This window comes from Echinops telfairi, unplaced genomic scaffold (assembly GCF_000313985.2).
Source record: "Echinops telfairi isolate 266 unplaced genomic scaffold, ASM31398v2 ScPeMD7_2010;HRSCAF=2546, whole genome shotgun sequence".
Taxonomy (NCBI): domain Eukaryota; kingdom Metazoa; phylum Chordata; class Mammalia; order Afrosoricida; family Tenrecidae; genus Echinops; species Echinops telfairi.
Window position 1 is genome coordinate 17,520,692 of NW_022105908.1, and position 16,712 is coordinate 17,537,403.

Genomic DNA, 16,712 nt, shown 5'->3' on the forward strand with positions numbered 1-16,712 from the left:
AAGTAGAAAGAACATGTTTTGAAAATGATGATGGCAACATACGTACTAGTTTGCTTGACACCATTGAGTTATGGATTGTTATAAGAGCCCCCAATAAAAAGATTTAAAAACAGAATCACCAGGCAACCCTGTTACAATGTAGATCCTGATACATGTGAGGTGGCAATGCAAAGTCCCAGCAAGGATTCGAACTGGAACGAACGGATTCAGAGCCCACCTTCTGCATGCCAGGTTCCTTCATAGATGATGCCACTCGGAAGCCAGATGTCCCCTCCATGGTCACGCGCAAGCCAGAGTTGGGGGTGCAAAGCCTCCAAAGCCTGGCATTGTGCCTGAAAAACTGCGTGGCTTTGGGGAAGTTACTTCCTTCCCTGGGCCTGGTCCCCCCTGACCTGGGGCAGTGCCACAGCACAGGGGCAGTCGTGACTGTGTGAGGAAGGCAGGAGGATGGAGCCACTCTCAGCCTGCCAGGGACACTCTCCCGAACCGGAGCGCGCACCTGTTCTGGCAGCCAGATGGCGCTGCAGCCAGTTCCACGTGTGTGTGTGTGTATGTGTGTGTGTGTGTGTCCACTACTGTCTCGGTTGGTCAGAGGGCCCTGTTGCTGACCGTGCTGCCCAGTCTTGCCCCAGAGCCAGATAACCTTCTGGGGCCACACATTCCCCAAATGGTCTCTGTCTCAAGTCTCACACAAGCTTTTGTCCAATGTCTTTGAAATTTTCTTTTTATTAAAACACCAAGCAGAAAGATAACCCTGGATGGGAAGTCTTTTCTGCAAAAAAAAAGATGATAGATGATAGATAGATAGATTTCCCCCTCTTCTTTTTTAATAAAACACGAAATCAAGGCTACAGCTTCCGTTCAGCCAGTCCCACTTGCCCATGCTGGACGGCAGCCCTGGGGCAGAGGTGACAAGTCTGGCCCACGGCTCCCTGAGAGGTCGGGAGAGAAGCGGGGAGCTCCGTGGGGTCCAAATCATGCAAAAGGAAAACAACCAAACCCACAAAGCAAAAGAAACCACCCACGGAGGTTACATGGTTTGCCTTAAAAAGTGAAACGCTGCCCTCTAGAGGTGGAAGTCCGCAACCGGGGACCACGTCTGCCAGTGTTGGGTGAAGGCCTGGGCAGTCGGGTCCCCTACAATGCTGGGCCAGCAGGGTGGGCCCACGTGTGCAAAGTCTATTTCATCGAGAGATTAAAAAATATACAACTTGGTGGCATTGGAGATTGAGCCAGGGCAGCAGCTGTCCGCACCGGCCACCAGGGACCGCAGTGTCCAGTTGGGGAGGAGTGCCCAGAGCGCCAGAAAGGAACTTCAGCTGAAATGCCATGTCCTTCTGTATCCAGGGGCTCGGGGGCTAGAGATGGGGGGGGGTTGTCCTTGGAGCAGCAAGGACAGAGGCACTGGTATTGGCAGGGGCCTCAGGGCCCAGCTGGAGGGCCCTGACAGGTGTTTGGGGCATCTGGAAGACAACTTGTTCAGAGCCAGGCCAGAACAGACCCCCAGCTCCTCCCCAGGCCAAGTGGCAGTAGCTTATAGACCAGGGTCCGCACTGCCCTAGCAGACAGGAGGCCAGGCGCTGAGGGCTGGGGGTGCAGCCATGGTGGTGTTGGGCGAGAGGGGTGTCCAAATCCCCACCCCTATGAGTCCTCTCCTAGGATCTCCTTCACGAAGGCAGCTATGTCCGTCTTCTTGGTTTTGTGCAAGGTGAAGAAAGGGTGTTCCTGGGGGGGGGGGGCACAGGAGGAGGGACATTAGCTGGGGGTAGGAGCTGGTCAGTCCCCGCTTGCTCTTCAACCCAGCATCCCCTTGCCCTGCGGACAAACACCTGCTCATCCTTCTCGGGTGTCTGGCCCTGAGCCTGTCCTGAGTGACGGGGACCAGGTTGGGGGTTCTCCTGGCACCTGCCAAACGAAGCTGCTCCGTGCTGGACCGTTCCTGCCCTTCTTTATCCTTCCAGACCCACCACAAACAGCACTGACCCCTCGCTGTAATAGGAGTTCTTCCCCCTCCTTCGGCCCCGCTGCACCTCCTGCATGCTGCAGAGCCTTGTGTGCAGCGAGAAGCCCCTGAGTGGCTAGTGCATCAATGAATGAGCAAGGGTGCCTACCTCCAGGGACAGGGACAGGCCTCCTCCTCAGAGACCCCAAAAGAGAGCAGGCAGGCGTCTGCCCCACACTCACCATCAGCTCCAAGTAGCTCATGCGCTCCGTGGGGTTCTTCCTCAGGCTAGAAGAGACAAGGGCAGGCTCAGGCTCGGGGTTCAGAGCAAGCGAATGCAGCATCCCCAGGCAGGCCAGCCCTGACTGGGCATTGCGGGGCATACCATGCTGCTGGGCTCAGAGAGGGGTGGGGGACACGTATGGGGCTCCCAAGGGCAGAGAGGAACCTGTGGTGCAAACAGAAGACCCTGGGGCCGTGTTTCCTTGTCCCTGTAACAATCTAGGGGATTACCACGGGCAACTTCTGATGGTGAAAAACCACACTTAGAATCTCAGTTTCTAGACTCCGGGCCCTCAATCTGGAGCGCGCATTCCTCATCACTGTGAGATAAGAGAGGTTCCAAAGACAGGGGGTCAGGGGGCCAGTATCCATTTGCCCGGCTCTTTTGTCCTTGGCCTGTCTTAATTTCTATTTTTCTTTTTTGTTTTTTTTAATCATTTTATTGGGGGCTCATATAACTCTTATCACAATCCATATATACATCCATTGTGTCAAGCACATTTGTACACTTGTTGCCCTCATCATTCTCAAAACATTTGCTTTCTGCTTGAGCCCTTGGTATCAGCTCATTTTTCCCCTCCCTCCCCATCTCCTCCTCCCTCATGAACCCTTGATAATTTATAAATTATTATTATTTTGTCATATTTTACACTGGCTTGTCTTAATTTCTGATGAGAAACCAAGGCTATCAATTTTCCTACAATATATGGAAATGTTTGTGTTGATATTTTGTGCTGATATTTTGTCACCCGGGTTTCACTTCTAGTCGCAATCTTATTTTATAAATGTCTACTGTATATACTCATACATAAGCCGAGTTTACCAGCACATTTTTAATGCACTTCTTGTGGTAAAATTGGGTGCCTCAACTGATATTCGGGTTGGCTTATACTCGAGTATATATGGTAACCTAAGAATTATTTATAAAAATTTCTTGTGGGTGGTGGGAAACAACGGACAGGGTAAGGCATAAAATAACAATAACATATAATTGATCACGGATTCACAAAGGTGGGACAGTGGTAGAGGGAGGGGAAAAAAAGAGGAGCTGAAACCAAGGGCTCAAGTAGAAAGAAATTATTTTGGAAATGTTTGTGGTAACATAAGTACAAGTGTGCTTAATACTATTGAATAATGAATTGTTATAAGATTTCTAAGAGCCCCCCCAATAAAATGATTAATTTAAATATATATATATAAAGTGTATTTGTAATTTCCAGGTAGCTTTTCTTCATCTACGTTTATTGTATTGTAAGCCTCTATGACTTACCTTAGGGTACGGATGTCGTCGATTAAAATAACCCTCTGGTCACAACCTCTACGTGATGCACTGTAAATTCTGGCCTCCACACCAGTCGCTATTGTCTCGTTTTGGAGAGCGTTCTCTATGCTAGATGCTATTCTAATGGACCAGATGAAGGTGCGACTAAGGCTCCACCTTAGTAGAGGGTAAGCACCTCTACTTTGCTTCCTTGGGGTAAGGTCTACGGAAAGGCAAACGCCACACCTCCATCCAGCCGTCTCAGAAGCACAGAGAAGCCCCAGGACCGTGGAGGAGGACGCACTTGTGGGGGCACAGGGGAGATCTCTGTGCAGAGTGGAGGGGCTGCGATCGGAGCACTGAGGCTGCGGCCTGCAGCCCGTGAAACAGAAGCCCAAGCCCCAGGCCAGGCCAGGGCTGAGGCTAGGAGACCAGGAGAGAGTGTCAACTCTGAGGCAGAGGGGGCAGGCTGGCTTCTGAGCCACGGCGGCGACAGGCCAAGAACCATGTGGGGGAGAGGCTGAGGACCACAGAGAGACTGGCTACTGGCTGAGGAGAGGCGTTGCTGAGGACGAATGACTGTATCCTCATTGCTGACTGATCCTGACCTGTGGTAACCTCTTAACGGCCCTAGTCAACCCTCACTAATGGTGAGCATTGCTGTGAGCTCTGGGTGGCCCCTGCAAACACACACACACACACACACACACACACACACACACACACACTTCTCAGGGTAATGTCCTTGGGAAGCCCAAACGTGCTGAGTGTTCCTAAGAAGCCTATGGACACCCAGGAAGCTGGCCCAACAACGTGCTGAACGTCAGGGAGAGCAGATGAGTCTGGTATATTTTTCAAATCACTCACGCATTTTTATTTTGGCCTTCCTCTTCTGTCCATTGTTGACAGGGTTGCTACTACACTCTCTTAAGAAGCCCTGGTGGCACTGGGGATTAGGCGTTGGACTGCTAACCCCAAGGCTGGGGGTTCAAACCCACTACCTCCCTGTGGGAAAAAGACGCTGCTGCCTGCTCCCCTCGCCTCTTGGCAGGGTTGCTATGAGTCAGAATCAACTAACTGCCAGTGGGCCTGGTTGGCTTTTGGTTTACGCATTTCTGTCTCACAGATGTCAATACTACTACATGGTTCGGAGTGTGGCGCTAAACGAGGAGCCGGGGTCCAGGTCAAGAAAGGGGGCAGGGACAGGGGCGGCTGCAGGACAAGAAACTCACCATTGCGCAGTGAAATCCATAAACTCGGGAGAGAAACGGTCCGCTGGGAGTTGGGGGGATGGCTCCTCTACCACCTGCTTCAGCTGCTGGAACGGAGTCCCCCAGGACTCGTAAGGGAATCGCAGGATCGCCATCTCTATCTGCGGAGGGACAGTGGCACCACGGTCAGCATGGCCTTGGCCACCACATGTACCCACCCGGCTCCTGAAAACAGGCTGCAGCGCATGGGGAGGACCTGCCAACCCCAGGCTGGCTTCCGGGAGCCGGACCACCGTGCAGGCCAAGGGGCTGACTTGGGCTGACTTCTCGGACGTAACAGCATCGGACCAGAGATGAGACCCAGGCTTCCAGTCCCTAGCTCCTCTGACCCACTGAATTACAAGTGCCACTTTCCCCATCGTGGGCTTTACAACCACTCCGAGGCAGAAGGGTGTTAGGTAAAGCCCCAGGCTCCTCTATCTGGAACAGTGGACAAGCTGGCACCCCTGGGCGCCTCCGGCAGGGACCAGTGGATAGAACCATCAGACACGGCGCCCACTTCTGCTAGCCACAGGCACTCCCTTCCCAATTTCTCCTGAGACAGACATAGCAACCGCCGTCTATCTGGGCTGTCATGTTGAGCATCAGAAGATGCAGGTGAAATGTCGCATGACTCTCGCAGGCATGTCTCCCCCCACTGGTCATCCAAGGGCTACTAGACAGGAAAGCACATCTGACAGGAGAGGTCTACCTGGGCCCAGTATATGTCTAAGTTTGCACCCCTTCTCCTCCTCCTCAAAGCCCCCCACCTGCTCATGTCCTTGAAGGTCCATCTACAAAGCCTCCTCCTCCCCGTCCGACAGGATTTCTTTCCCTTCCTGTCCTCATGAGTGCTTCTCCCTGACCTCTTGGCCACGCTGGGTCTCATCTTCCCTGTGTAGCTGTGCCTCTGGGGACACCTCCAGGCACTCAGCCTCAAATGCCACCAGGAGCCAGCATCATGCAGTCACTCTGGGCTCCCATTCTGACGGTTACCAGGAAAACAATGGGCCCCGGGGGCTACCAAGTTCAACTGGAATAACACAGTCCACAAAAACACTGTTCCATGCTCAACTCGGTGAGTAGCACTGGGGTTTTCATGGGGCCATGTAAGGTGCACCTACTGGTTTCTTCCTGTCCATTGACAAGAGGAGGGGAGATGATCAAAGACACACGGAAACAATTGCTCCAGCTAACTAATTAATCTCCATAACCCGGGTACCAGAACTAAGTGGCTCCTGGCTGCTACTACCAACCGTCGATCTGAAAGGGATCCCATTAGAAGGTCCCAGGTGCCCACAGTCTCCAGAGACACCAAGGTCAATTGACATCCCATAGTTCAAAAGATAATGTTGTGGATCGGACATCTGGAAGTCGAGGCTGGGGTCTTAAAAACTCATTAGCAGATGCATCTAAATGCAATTATCGGTCTCTCCCCCTCTAGAGAGAAGAAGAGGGAGGAAGCGGAAGGACACGGACACAGTGAGTCCAACGGACTGATGGACACACAAACAGCGGTCTCCGGGACCTGAGGCGAGAACTGCCGTGAGCAGCTGCTTTGAAGAGATCACATTGGAAGGACCGGGATCGAATGGGTGGGAAATATGGAATGGAACTCAAAATCACCAACAGAGAGCAGGCTTACTGGTTGGGTAGACACTGGTGGGACTCCCAAGGCCCGATGAGCCAGTAGTCACCTTCCAGGTCAGGGAATAATTGATCATTTAGTATCCACACGGCTGCACTGACCCAGCAACCGTGTTCAGAGGGTCAGGAAGGAGAGGTGGAAACAGGAAGCACAGGGCACAGGGAGGAAGTAGGACAAGTAACGGTCCTTCGAAGGGATTGCAGTGTGTGAGCTGAAATAAGATGCATACGGATTACTGAATGCAAACGTGATGATCCTCTCTTTTATAACAAGTGATCCTTCACTTATAACAAAAAGTGAGAGTGAGAGAGAGAAGACAGTCCTGCATAGAGTGGAGGAAAATGTGGAACAAAACTCAAAATCATAAAAAAGAGCAGGGTCCCAGGTTGGGCAGAGGAGTGGACTCGCTGAGATGATAGCCCTCAGCCACGCTTCAGGCTAGAAATGAGCTCGCCAAACCACAGGCCGTACTATTAGCGGAACACTAAGGCGCAAACACCTCAGAATGACCAGCATCTGCGATCAGGAGGGCAGCCTTTCCGGAGGACACCTGTCAGGAAGGGTTAGGAAAGGGGGCGTGAAACGAGGAAACACAGGAAGGAAGTGAGATGCGACACACCAATAAGTTGATACAAAATGTATACAAATTGCTGAATGGGAATGTTTACCTGCTCTGTAAACCTTCACCCAATTCGCAGTCAAAAGTTTTTACAAACTTTGAAGAGAACAACCTCGGTGAGCCTGACCCGTGTGTGGAGGAACACAGGAATGACAGCCCACAGATACCGCAACAAGCAGCGAGGGCTCGGCTCAGACCGACGGGCGGGCATGCCTGCAACTAGCGCAGAAGCCAAGCAGTGACCCCGAGGCAGGAGTGTCTGTCTTCCTGTTGGCCCACAGGCTCCTCTTCAGGCAAGACTCGAACACAGTCCAGCAGTATGAGGTTAAGGGTGCATAGGAGCGCACATGCGGTGCGTGTGTGTGTGTGTGTGCGTGTGTGTGTGTGTGACTGTGCTGCCTGTATCTTTGCACATCAATGTGGTGGGTGTACATCTGGGATTGTGTGTGTCTGCCTGTGTGTGGTGTGTTTCTGTGCACCTACGTATCCACAGGTGTACGTAGCGTTGCGCATAAACGTGGTGTGTGTGCATTTGTGATTGTGTGGTCTGCATGGTGTGGTGCGTTTCTATGCACCTGTCTATCTTTGCATGTAAGCGTGGCAAGTGCACATCCGTGTACATGTGTGTCTGTGTTTGATGTGCTTCGGTGCACCTATGTATCCATACATGTATGTATCCTTGCACATAAACATGGTGTGTGTACATCTGAGATTGTGTGTGTCTGTGTGTGGTACACTTCTGTTTACCTATGTATTTGCATGTGGATGTTTCTTTGCACATAAATGTGACGGCGCATGTATATGCGCGTACATGTGTGTCTGTTTGATGTGCTTCGGTGCACCTATGTATCCATACATGTATGTATCCTTGCACATAAACATGGTGTGTGTACATCTGGGATTGTGTGTCTGTGTGTGGTACACTTCTGTTTACCTATGTATTTGCATGTGGATGTTTCTTTGCATATAAATGTGACGGCGCATGTATATGCGCGTACTTGTGTGTCTGAATGTGCTACATTTCTGTGACCTCAGTATCTATCAGTGTATGCAGTTTCATGCCACAAACCTCCTGAAAGCAGAATGTTTTCTTGCAACGCCCACTGATTCCAACATGCAGGAGGGAGGGCCCTGGGAGGGCCACCAGAGAAGGAACCAGCGTCTGGCAGTGTTTACACGAAGGGAAAACGAGAACTGCCTAAGCCTTTGACCAGACAGGCTGTGCTTGGAAGCGCTCGGATAAATCACCCACAGAGACAAAGCAGGCAAGTGGGGAGACACGGCGCTCAACAGCACGCAGAGGACACTGTTTGCACGACAAGAGCGGGGACAGGCGGGCAGGGAGCCTCTCCTTGCTGGACCTCGCTAGGCATATGCATGGCAGGACACCCCGAGTTTTCACTGCTCTCTGCATGTCCACAAATTACCACCAAAGCATCACCAGCGCTGATAAATCTTAGCAAGTCCCTGGATTTGCAGGTCCCGGACCGGCCAACGAGGAGAAACCACTGCACCTCTACAACATCCCAAGCATTCACAGCAACACAAGCATAATCAACACTTGTTCAACACTGATTAGGGGCCGGGCGCCTTCCAAAATATCCTACTCCCGGCGGCCGGCGGACAGTGGCCTGTGACTCACGGAGAGCCCTGTGTCGGAGTGGAGCTGTGCTCGCTGGGGTCTCCAGTGAGTGAATGTTTGAAAGTCCATCCTGGGCCTTTCTTCCCACGCGGTGATGTGTTTAGCACAGCCCCACCCACGGGCTCGGGAAAGAGGCAATGAAGGGGCCAGAAGAAGCGAGCTCTAGAGATGGGGTCATGTTAAGTGGAGAAGGCTAACTGGGCACAGGTTCCCATGTCGATCGAAAGAGGCAACAAGAAAAGGTCCAGAAGGAATTTAGGAAGGGGTGGAGTGGGCAGAAAAGTTTCCTTAGTGGAACAATGGTCTCTTTTTCTTCCTCTTAATTTTCCACTGCATCGTTCTATCTCATGAATCCCATAAGCCGGGAGGAAAGGCTGATCTGTGCAATGGATTATTACTCTCCCGAGAAGGTCCCCACCACCTTCACCCTGCTCTGTGGGCCGAGCCTGCCACTCCATCCACCACAGGGCAGGGGCCAGTCCCCTGTCCTTGAGTCAGGGCCATCCTTGGTGGTGCTGGACCAGGTCCACTGCAGGCCCGCTAGAGGCCTTCCCTTTCGGAAGTCGGCTGCCAGGAAAGAGTTCCTACTTGCCCGATCTCTCCCTGCTGAAAGGTGGCTCAAACCAGCCACGTTAGTAGGCCACACAAAGGGGAACATTGACGCACGTGGCAGTTTTTGTTCACCGGCTGAGCCTCCTCTCCAATCCCAAAGGGGAATTCCTCGGGGGCCAGGATCTCCAGGGCAGGGTCGGTGCTGACACCACCAAAGCTCTACAGGGACACACACCACTCAATTGCACCTGCTAGAATGGGGACAGACGGCTAACCTCAAGGAGACCTGGTGGCAGAGCGGGTTAAGCATTGGGCTGCTAACCACAGGTCAGTAGTTCGGACCCACTGCTCCACAGGAGAAAGAGGAGGCTTTTGACTCCCATAAAGACGGATCGCCTCAGAAACCACGGGGGCAGCTCCACTCTGCCCGATCGTCAGTCAGACAAGACTCCATTGCGGGGAATTGGGTTTGAGTTTGCCTGACCCTGGCTGGGCCTTCCCTGACCCAGGCGGCCTTCCCTGCCCCTCCCCATCCACTCTCCACTGCTGCTAGAGCAAGCTTTCTAAAATGCAAATAGGATTCCCCGGACTGGTGCCCTGAGCCCTGACTCAGGGAGGGCCGGAAAACTCTAGGCAGGAAAAGAGGTCCGCACAAGCTTGGGGCCATCCCAGTGACTTGACTGACCCAGAGACAAGTAAGAGGTACAGAGAGGGGGCGCCCCATGGCTCGGTCTTGACAGGCATGTACCAGCCCACCCCTACCTGCCCCAGGGTGGAATTTCAGAGTCTGGGGTGGAGAAGCCAACAAATATACCTGGACCCCACGTAGAGTACACTCCCCAGCAGAGGACAGCTCTGAAAGGACCATCCTCATGGGGCTTGGCCAAAGCAGAGCAAAGGAAAGCCCACACACATAGGAAGCATTCGGTCTGTTTCCTGTGGTGAGCTGCACTTTCTGACAATTACCGCTTGCTCCTGGGGTGCTCCCAGGTGAGCAACGGGGAGTGGGCAGAGCTCGTTCAGGATGGCACGGTATTTCTGTAGTGGCTGAATGTCACCGTTAAGGAAGGGAGGATCATGTCACCTCAACTCTGATCCTAGGAACTGGCCGATGCGGGCACGGCCCCCTAGCCCGCCCTGAGAAGCAGGGGAAGGACCCCCATTTACCATGGTGATGCCGAGGCTCCAGACATCAGACTTGACATTGTAGCCCTTCTGGTTCAGCTCTGGATTGATTCTTTCTGGCTGTTGGGGAAACAGGGAGTCGTGATCGTTTGTCCCACGGTGTAAGGGGCTAGAGGGGTCACTCGTGGTTCTCTGAGCCTTGCTCCTCATCTCCCAAATTAAGGATCCCACTGCATCGTGTGACAGGCACAAAGGCTAGGGCCAGGAAGGGCCAGGGTCCTACAGTGAAGGTGAAGCCTGGTGCCCAACACTGCCTGCAAGAGGGGCTGCGGCACCCACTGCCTCAGGGTTGGAAGGGGCAGCAGCCACACAGCTCCTGGAGGCAGCATCTCCCCGTGTACGGGCCCACATGGCACACAGGGGCAGGTGAGGGTGCAATAAGGGCATGTGAGGCAGGGGTGGCACGCCCTGGCCAGGCGGACGGAAGTACTCACAGCCATGTAGGGCTTGCAGCCTGCATCCATGGTCTTCGCCAAGGAGTCGACCAAATAGCCACTGATTCCAAAGTCGCACATCTTCACGTGGCCTTCCTTGTTGATGAGCACGTTGGAGGGCTTCACATCTGCGGGGACAAGGCAGGTGGTCTTAGCAGGCGTCCACAGGACCCTCCCTGCTGCAGGGGTGGCACCCCATTGGGCCAGACTACACCAGGCCCTACGAGTCCAGTGGGCAGACATCACCGACAGCCCATCCACAGGCAAGGGCCTTAAGTGTGTCGCCTGCCTGGGTCACAGAGTGGACAGTGGCACAGCTGGGTCAAGAGCCAGGTGCCTTTGATTTTACTACCATCAGGCTCTGGAAGTTAGGGGTCCTCCCAGCAGCACCCATATGGCCCAGGAGACCCCAAGACATACAGGTGCCCAGGTAATGCTGGGCACCATAGGTAGCATAGCCAGAGGGGGATGACACCTGGACTGGACATTGGGCTCAGAACCTGATACACGCATACCCCACCCCTCAGCCCCCGGCACATCATACAGAAGCCTCTCTCGGCCAGTTTGCACACCTAGACAACGAGAGAAGCTCACCTGCCCAGGAGATGTGAGTACGACAACGGACACCAGTGGATCACATTTGCTCCTGCACCCTTCCCACCATGAGACCCCACCCCTCACCTCCTACCTCCTGGGCCCCCCTAGGAGACCCTTGCCTCATCCTGCTCTGTGCGGGCCCCTGGGGACCCTCCCCCCCTGCCCACACATACCTCGGTGGATCACGGAGAGTTTGCTGTGCAGGTGCTCCAGCGCCCTCACGATCTGCATTGGGGAAACAGACGGGGGCTATTTCTGGTGCACCGACAAAAACAGAGCCATTGCCTTAACCCAAGCCTGTCCCCTCTCCCCAAGCACACACACTCACGCCTAAGAGCCATTCCCACCCCCAGGAGTCCCAGGGCCAGCAACATTCCAGCCAGGCTCTCCCCAGGCCACAATGGACCCTCTGTAGCCTCCGGCTCCTCTCCCCAGCCCTGCAGAGCCCAGTCGACTTGCTCGGAGACTTGCCCACAGCCCTGAGCACACCAGGAGGGAGGACCATCAGTCCCCTCCTGCTGCGGCTTCACACGCTGTCCGGATGCTCACTCCCCGAGGACAGCCTGTGTCCTGGATGCTAACCTCTCCCCATTCGGCAATGCTTTACCGGCCTTCCTGTTCCCTCATCCCCGGTCTACCCCTCACAAACACAGTTCCTTCTGGGAAAACTTCCTAGTCCTGGGAAGATCGGGAAGGAGTCCTCAGGGGTGGGGTGGGGTGGGGGACAAGGGTGGGGGGCAGTGGCTGTGAACAGGAAAGCTCAGGGAAAGGCTGGCGATTTGAGCCCACGGAGAGAGAGAGGTGGGGAAGCCAGGTAGACCCCTCTTCAGGTGACATGCCAAGCCTAGGTGGTCCCAGGACCTCCTCAGCAAGCACCTCTGGTACAGCTAGGGACCGAGAAGTATCAGGCCAGATCCAGGTGCTGCCAGCTCTCGGTACCCACTGGGGTGGGGGCAGGTGGGTTGAGGTGGGGGGCAGTCCCTCATCATCACTTACTGATACCGCAATCTCTCCCAGAATGTCCTCTGGGATTGTCATGTTCTTCTCCAACACCTTCCGGTAGAACTTATCCAGGGAGGTGTCCATGAGCTCCATGCAGATCCACACGTCCCCCTGGAATGGTAGACGCTCGGGCTGTACCCTGACCCCTACCAGCCCCAGCCACGCCCACCAGATGGAGTCCCCCTCCCTGAGCCTTGGCCAGCACTGAGTGCCACAGCGAGTCCTTCACCTTGCTCTCACACCGTCTCAATTCACCCCACCTCTGCCCCCCACACCTGGCTATACACACTGCTTGGCCCACACTCGAGCCTCCCCGCGGCTCTGCCACCTCTGGTCTCCCTCATCAGGTCCCTAATTCCACGGCATTCTCCAGGGAGACGCAGGAGATTGCAAGCTGCCGCGTCCTCCAACAAGGGCTTCCGGGGCCAACCGAGCCAGCCCCCTGCACCTTCTCTCCTTCAGCTCAGACCCAGGATCCCACCCCCCAATGTCTCTTTTCGTGGACCCTGTGCTGACCATCCCCCTCACTTCAGCGCAGACCCAGGACCTGGCCCTCTAGTCCTGCCCACAGCAGGCCCTGCACCCCTCAAGACCAAGACCAAGACCAAGATCAAGGCCATCTCTAGCTCGGACCAACACCCTGTGCAGAGTACTTGCTGTGGACCAGGCCTGTGCTAGGTCATCTACTGTGGAGGGCGGCTGGAGAAGGAAGTGATCATTACTGGCCACAGTTTACAGATGAGGAAACTGAGGCAGAGAGCTGTAGCCAGATGGGAAGCCAAGAATCTAGCTTCTACGAACCAACAGGTTCTGTCTCTGAGAGGCCAGGGACCCACACACAGTAGGTTTTCTAAGTGGGCAAAATAACAGTCGGTTGCAGGCTGGATAGACAGTAGGGTCAGGGGGCCTGTGAGTGGCCCACCCTCCCCCTCTCTTTCCCACCCACTACACCTGCCAGTCAAAGCCATACCTCTCTGAAGAGGGCCCCATAGAAGGTGACGGTGTAGAAGCAGTCAACTGTCCGCATGTTGATGTCCAGGTCCATGAGCAGCCGCTTCTGTTCCTGGGAGTTCACGGTGGCTCGGATCCGCTGCAGGGAAGGAATGAGTAGGGCTCAGGAGGCCAGCCGCACTGGGGCCAGCAGCGAGTCCTGACAGCCACTGCCAATGGCCCTGAGAAGCTCTGTCCCATAATGGTTCTGATGTAGGACAACCACTCAGCTGGGAGCCAGTCACTCATCCACGGAAGGAAAGCCCAGTGGTCTCAGAGCCTGGCCCATCCAAGCAGCCCTCCTAGGCAACTCCTGGCTCCAGTACCCCCCACCCCACCCACCCCTCCTCCTCCAGGAAACCTTCCCAGGCAACCCCCAGCTTCAGTGCTCCCCAGCAGGCAGGGCAGGGCAGGGATGGGGGTGGGGGTGGGGGGTGCTCACTTTCACAGCCATGATGGTGCCACTCTGGGCATGTCGCACCTTCTCCACTACCCCATAGGCTCCACGGCCCAGCTCCGAAATGGTCACCAGGTCATCCGCCTCCACCTCGAAGTTCTTGAGGGAGAGAAAAGGGAGCGAGGGCTGATGGGAGCGCCATGGAGATAAGGGACACCGTTTAAAGAGCTGCCCCGTCAGGTCTGGGCTCAACCCTCTTCCCTGGTCATGTCCCGGCTGCATGGCCCTGGGAGGGTAACTCTGCCTCTCTGAGAACTCCACCCAGACACCAACATCGACCGGGCCGCTACTAGGCTTCAAGGAAAGCTAGCCATGCAAGCCACGCCCTGGTGTGGGAAGCATGTCCCTCGTTCTTCCCTCCAGCCCTCACTCAGGCCTTTAAATCAAAGCATGCCTTCAGCTAATAGTTCCTGCGCAGCTGCAGCATGCAAGCCCCTACTTTAGACCACGGGGCAACCACGGAGAGGAAGAAAAGGGCCCGCCCTGATGGAGGCTGCCCCTCTGAAGCGAGAGATGGAGAGAGAAGCGGCAAAGCACTGAAGAGTGCCAGTTAGCACCGCGCTAAAGGGAAGGGAGGTGGGGGATCGGTGCAGCGTGGCGACTGTAACGAAACAGTGCAAGCCACCCTTCTTGGTCCTTGGCATTCCCACAACCTCCCCTGCAGGCGCATCCATGAAAGGAGAGAAGCTAGTCTGCGGAGCCTATACATGGTGCAATTCTGTATGATTCTCCTGGACAAGACAGTACTACAAAGACAGTAAGGAGGCTCTGGGTGGTGCTAACAGCTCACGTGTTTTGCTGTTAACCAGAAGGTCGGTGGTTCGAGTCCACCCCCAGGCATCTCAGAAGAAAGGCCTGGAGAGCTACATCCCACGAGAGCTTACACCAAAACATGAGACGCCATGAAAGGGTGCGCAGAAGGGCTTCGAAACACATACACCCTGTCCATGGACCCAAGAAGAAGTCAGGACCCTCAACACACCCGTAACATGTGAAAGGTAACCCTAAATCCCCTCAAAAATGAAAAATCCCAGACCATGTGGCTTTACTGGGGAATTCTACCAAACATTTACAGAAGTGACTTCAATCCTGCTTTAACTTTCCCAAGAAATAAAAGAGGAGAGAAGGGAATACTACCTAGCTCATTCTAAGGCAAGCTTTAGCCTAATATCAAAGTCAAAGACATCACAAGGGGAAAAAACAAAACAAAACAAAAACTCTGTAGTCCAATATCCTTTATAACATAGATGTAAAACTCTTCAACCAGATATGAGTAAACTGGATCCAAAAACTTAGGATAAGGATTTTGTAGTGCATAATGATGAAGTGGGATTTATCCCAGGAACAGAGCGTGGCTGAACAACCGAAAATGACTGTAACCCAAGACATTAACAGAACAAAGGAAAAGAACCACCTGATTATTTCAATCGATGAAGAAAAAAACATCGAACAAAATTCAACATCCTTTCATGACTAAAAAAAAACAACTAGTAAGATGGAAATAGACAGGAAATCCTTCAATGTAATAAAGAACATTGCTAAAAGCCTACAGCTAACATCAACGACTAAGCTTTCCCTCCAAGATCGTGAACAAGACAGGGATGCCCCCCCCCCCCTCTCCTGCTCGACACTGTCTGGAAGGACAAATGGCTGGGGAATGAAAAAAAGGGACGAATGGGGTCCACGCTGGAAGGAAGAAGGAAAACTGCCCTTTACTACATGACATGACCTTTTACGTAGAAAATACCAAAGGAGCCACACGAGCATCAGGAGACATCAGCAGCAGTCAGCCTGGTGGCCGGGTCCAAGGTCAACCCACCCAAAGTGGTTTGTTTTGCTTGTTTACCTCTGAAAGCGGAGAAGGAAATTCGGGAAAGAGGATATGGACGATAGCATCGGAAAGAGCAGGGTGGCTGGGTGTGCCGTTAACCAAGGTGAAAGACTTGTACACAGGAAACTGTAAAACGTCACTGAAAAATATACGACAGAAAACCCCGGAGTGGGCGGCCTGGGGGGTCAACACTTCTTCTGTGACATGCGAGCGGGAACTAAAGAAGGAGCCATCATTTGTAACCAGCCTGCCCTGAGGTGACAGTCCTGTTGGGAGGCTCGTCGCCTGGGTCCTCTATACCCATCTGGAGGACACACGTCAGCCACCTCCGGCCCAACCCGCTCTTAGTTGCGCGACTGAAAGTAACCTGAGATGAAGACGTTTTAGAAGAAACATCTTTAGAAGAAACAAGCCTGCAAATGATCTGCCTGGAAGTAAGCAAACGTTAATTATCAGCCTGGAAATAAATGCACATTGTTATGTTGGGGAAAAAAAAATCCTAAGTCGATGGAAGGCCTTTCATGAACTGAAAGGCTTAACGTATTTCAGATGTCAATGCTACTCAAAGTTAGCTCTAACGTCAATGCAATCCCCATCAAAATTCCAACAGCCTTCCGTAAAAATAGAAAAGCCAATCCTCAAATGTCTATGGAAGGCCAAGGGGCCCTGAATGACTAAAGCCACCTTACAGGAGAATAAAGGAGGAGGAGTATAGAGCAGGAGGCTTCCAGCTCCCAGGAAGATTTCCTCTCGGAAACCCTCTACACAAGTTGCTGTGAGTCAGCATCAACTTGGTGACAGCGGGGTTTTCGGAATAAAGCCCTCATCATGAAAACAGCTGTAACAATAGGCACCCGGAGCAACAGAAGAGAGTTGACAGTCTTGCAGGGAATCCACATATCTGCGGTCGGCTGATATTCACAGGCTGCTAAGACAATTCAGAGCTGAAGGAAGAGCGTCTGCAAGAGGCGGTGGTGAGAAAAATTGGGTTTCCACATGCGGAAGGAAAATCAGGATGCA

At 53.6% G+C, this 16,712-nt stretch overlaps 1 protein-coding gene across 2 annotated transcripts in view; it reads right to left on the bottom strand.

The window, feature by feature from the left end:
• Window positions 1-1,371: 1,371 nt before the first annotated feature.
• Window positions 1,372-16,712, bottom strand: part of MAP2K3 (mitogen-activated protein kinase kinase 3) — a 46,405-nt gene continuing 31,064 nt past the window's right edge. Inside the window, exons 4-12 of one of the 2 annotated variants that reach the window (XM_045293400.1) lie at window positions 13,886-13,960; window positions 13,385-13,504; window positions 12,409-12,525; window positions 11,586-11,637; window positions 10,816-10,943; window positions 10,364-10,441; window positions 4,718-4,857; window positions 2,185-2,230; window positions 1,372-1,725 (exon numbers count right to left, since the gene is read on the bottom strand). In XM_045293400.1, coding sequence (XP_045149335.1) covers window positions 1,642-1,725; window positions 2,185-2,230; window positions 4,718-4,857; window positions 10,364-10,441; window positions 10,816-10,943; window positions 11,586-11,637; window positions 12,409-12,525; window positions 13,385-13,504; window positions 13,886-13,960 — 840 coding nt within the window. In that variant the 3' untranslated portion in view covers window positions 1,372-1,641. Of the gene's footprint in view, window positions 1,726-2,184; window positions 2,231-4,717; window positions 4,858-10,363; window positions 10,442-10,815; window positions 10,944-11,585; window positions 11,638-12,408; window positions 12,526-13,384; window positions 13,505-13,846; window positions 13,961-16,712 lie in introns of both variants that reach the window. The other variant, XM_004712944.2, reaches the window with a different exon arrangement.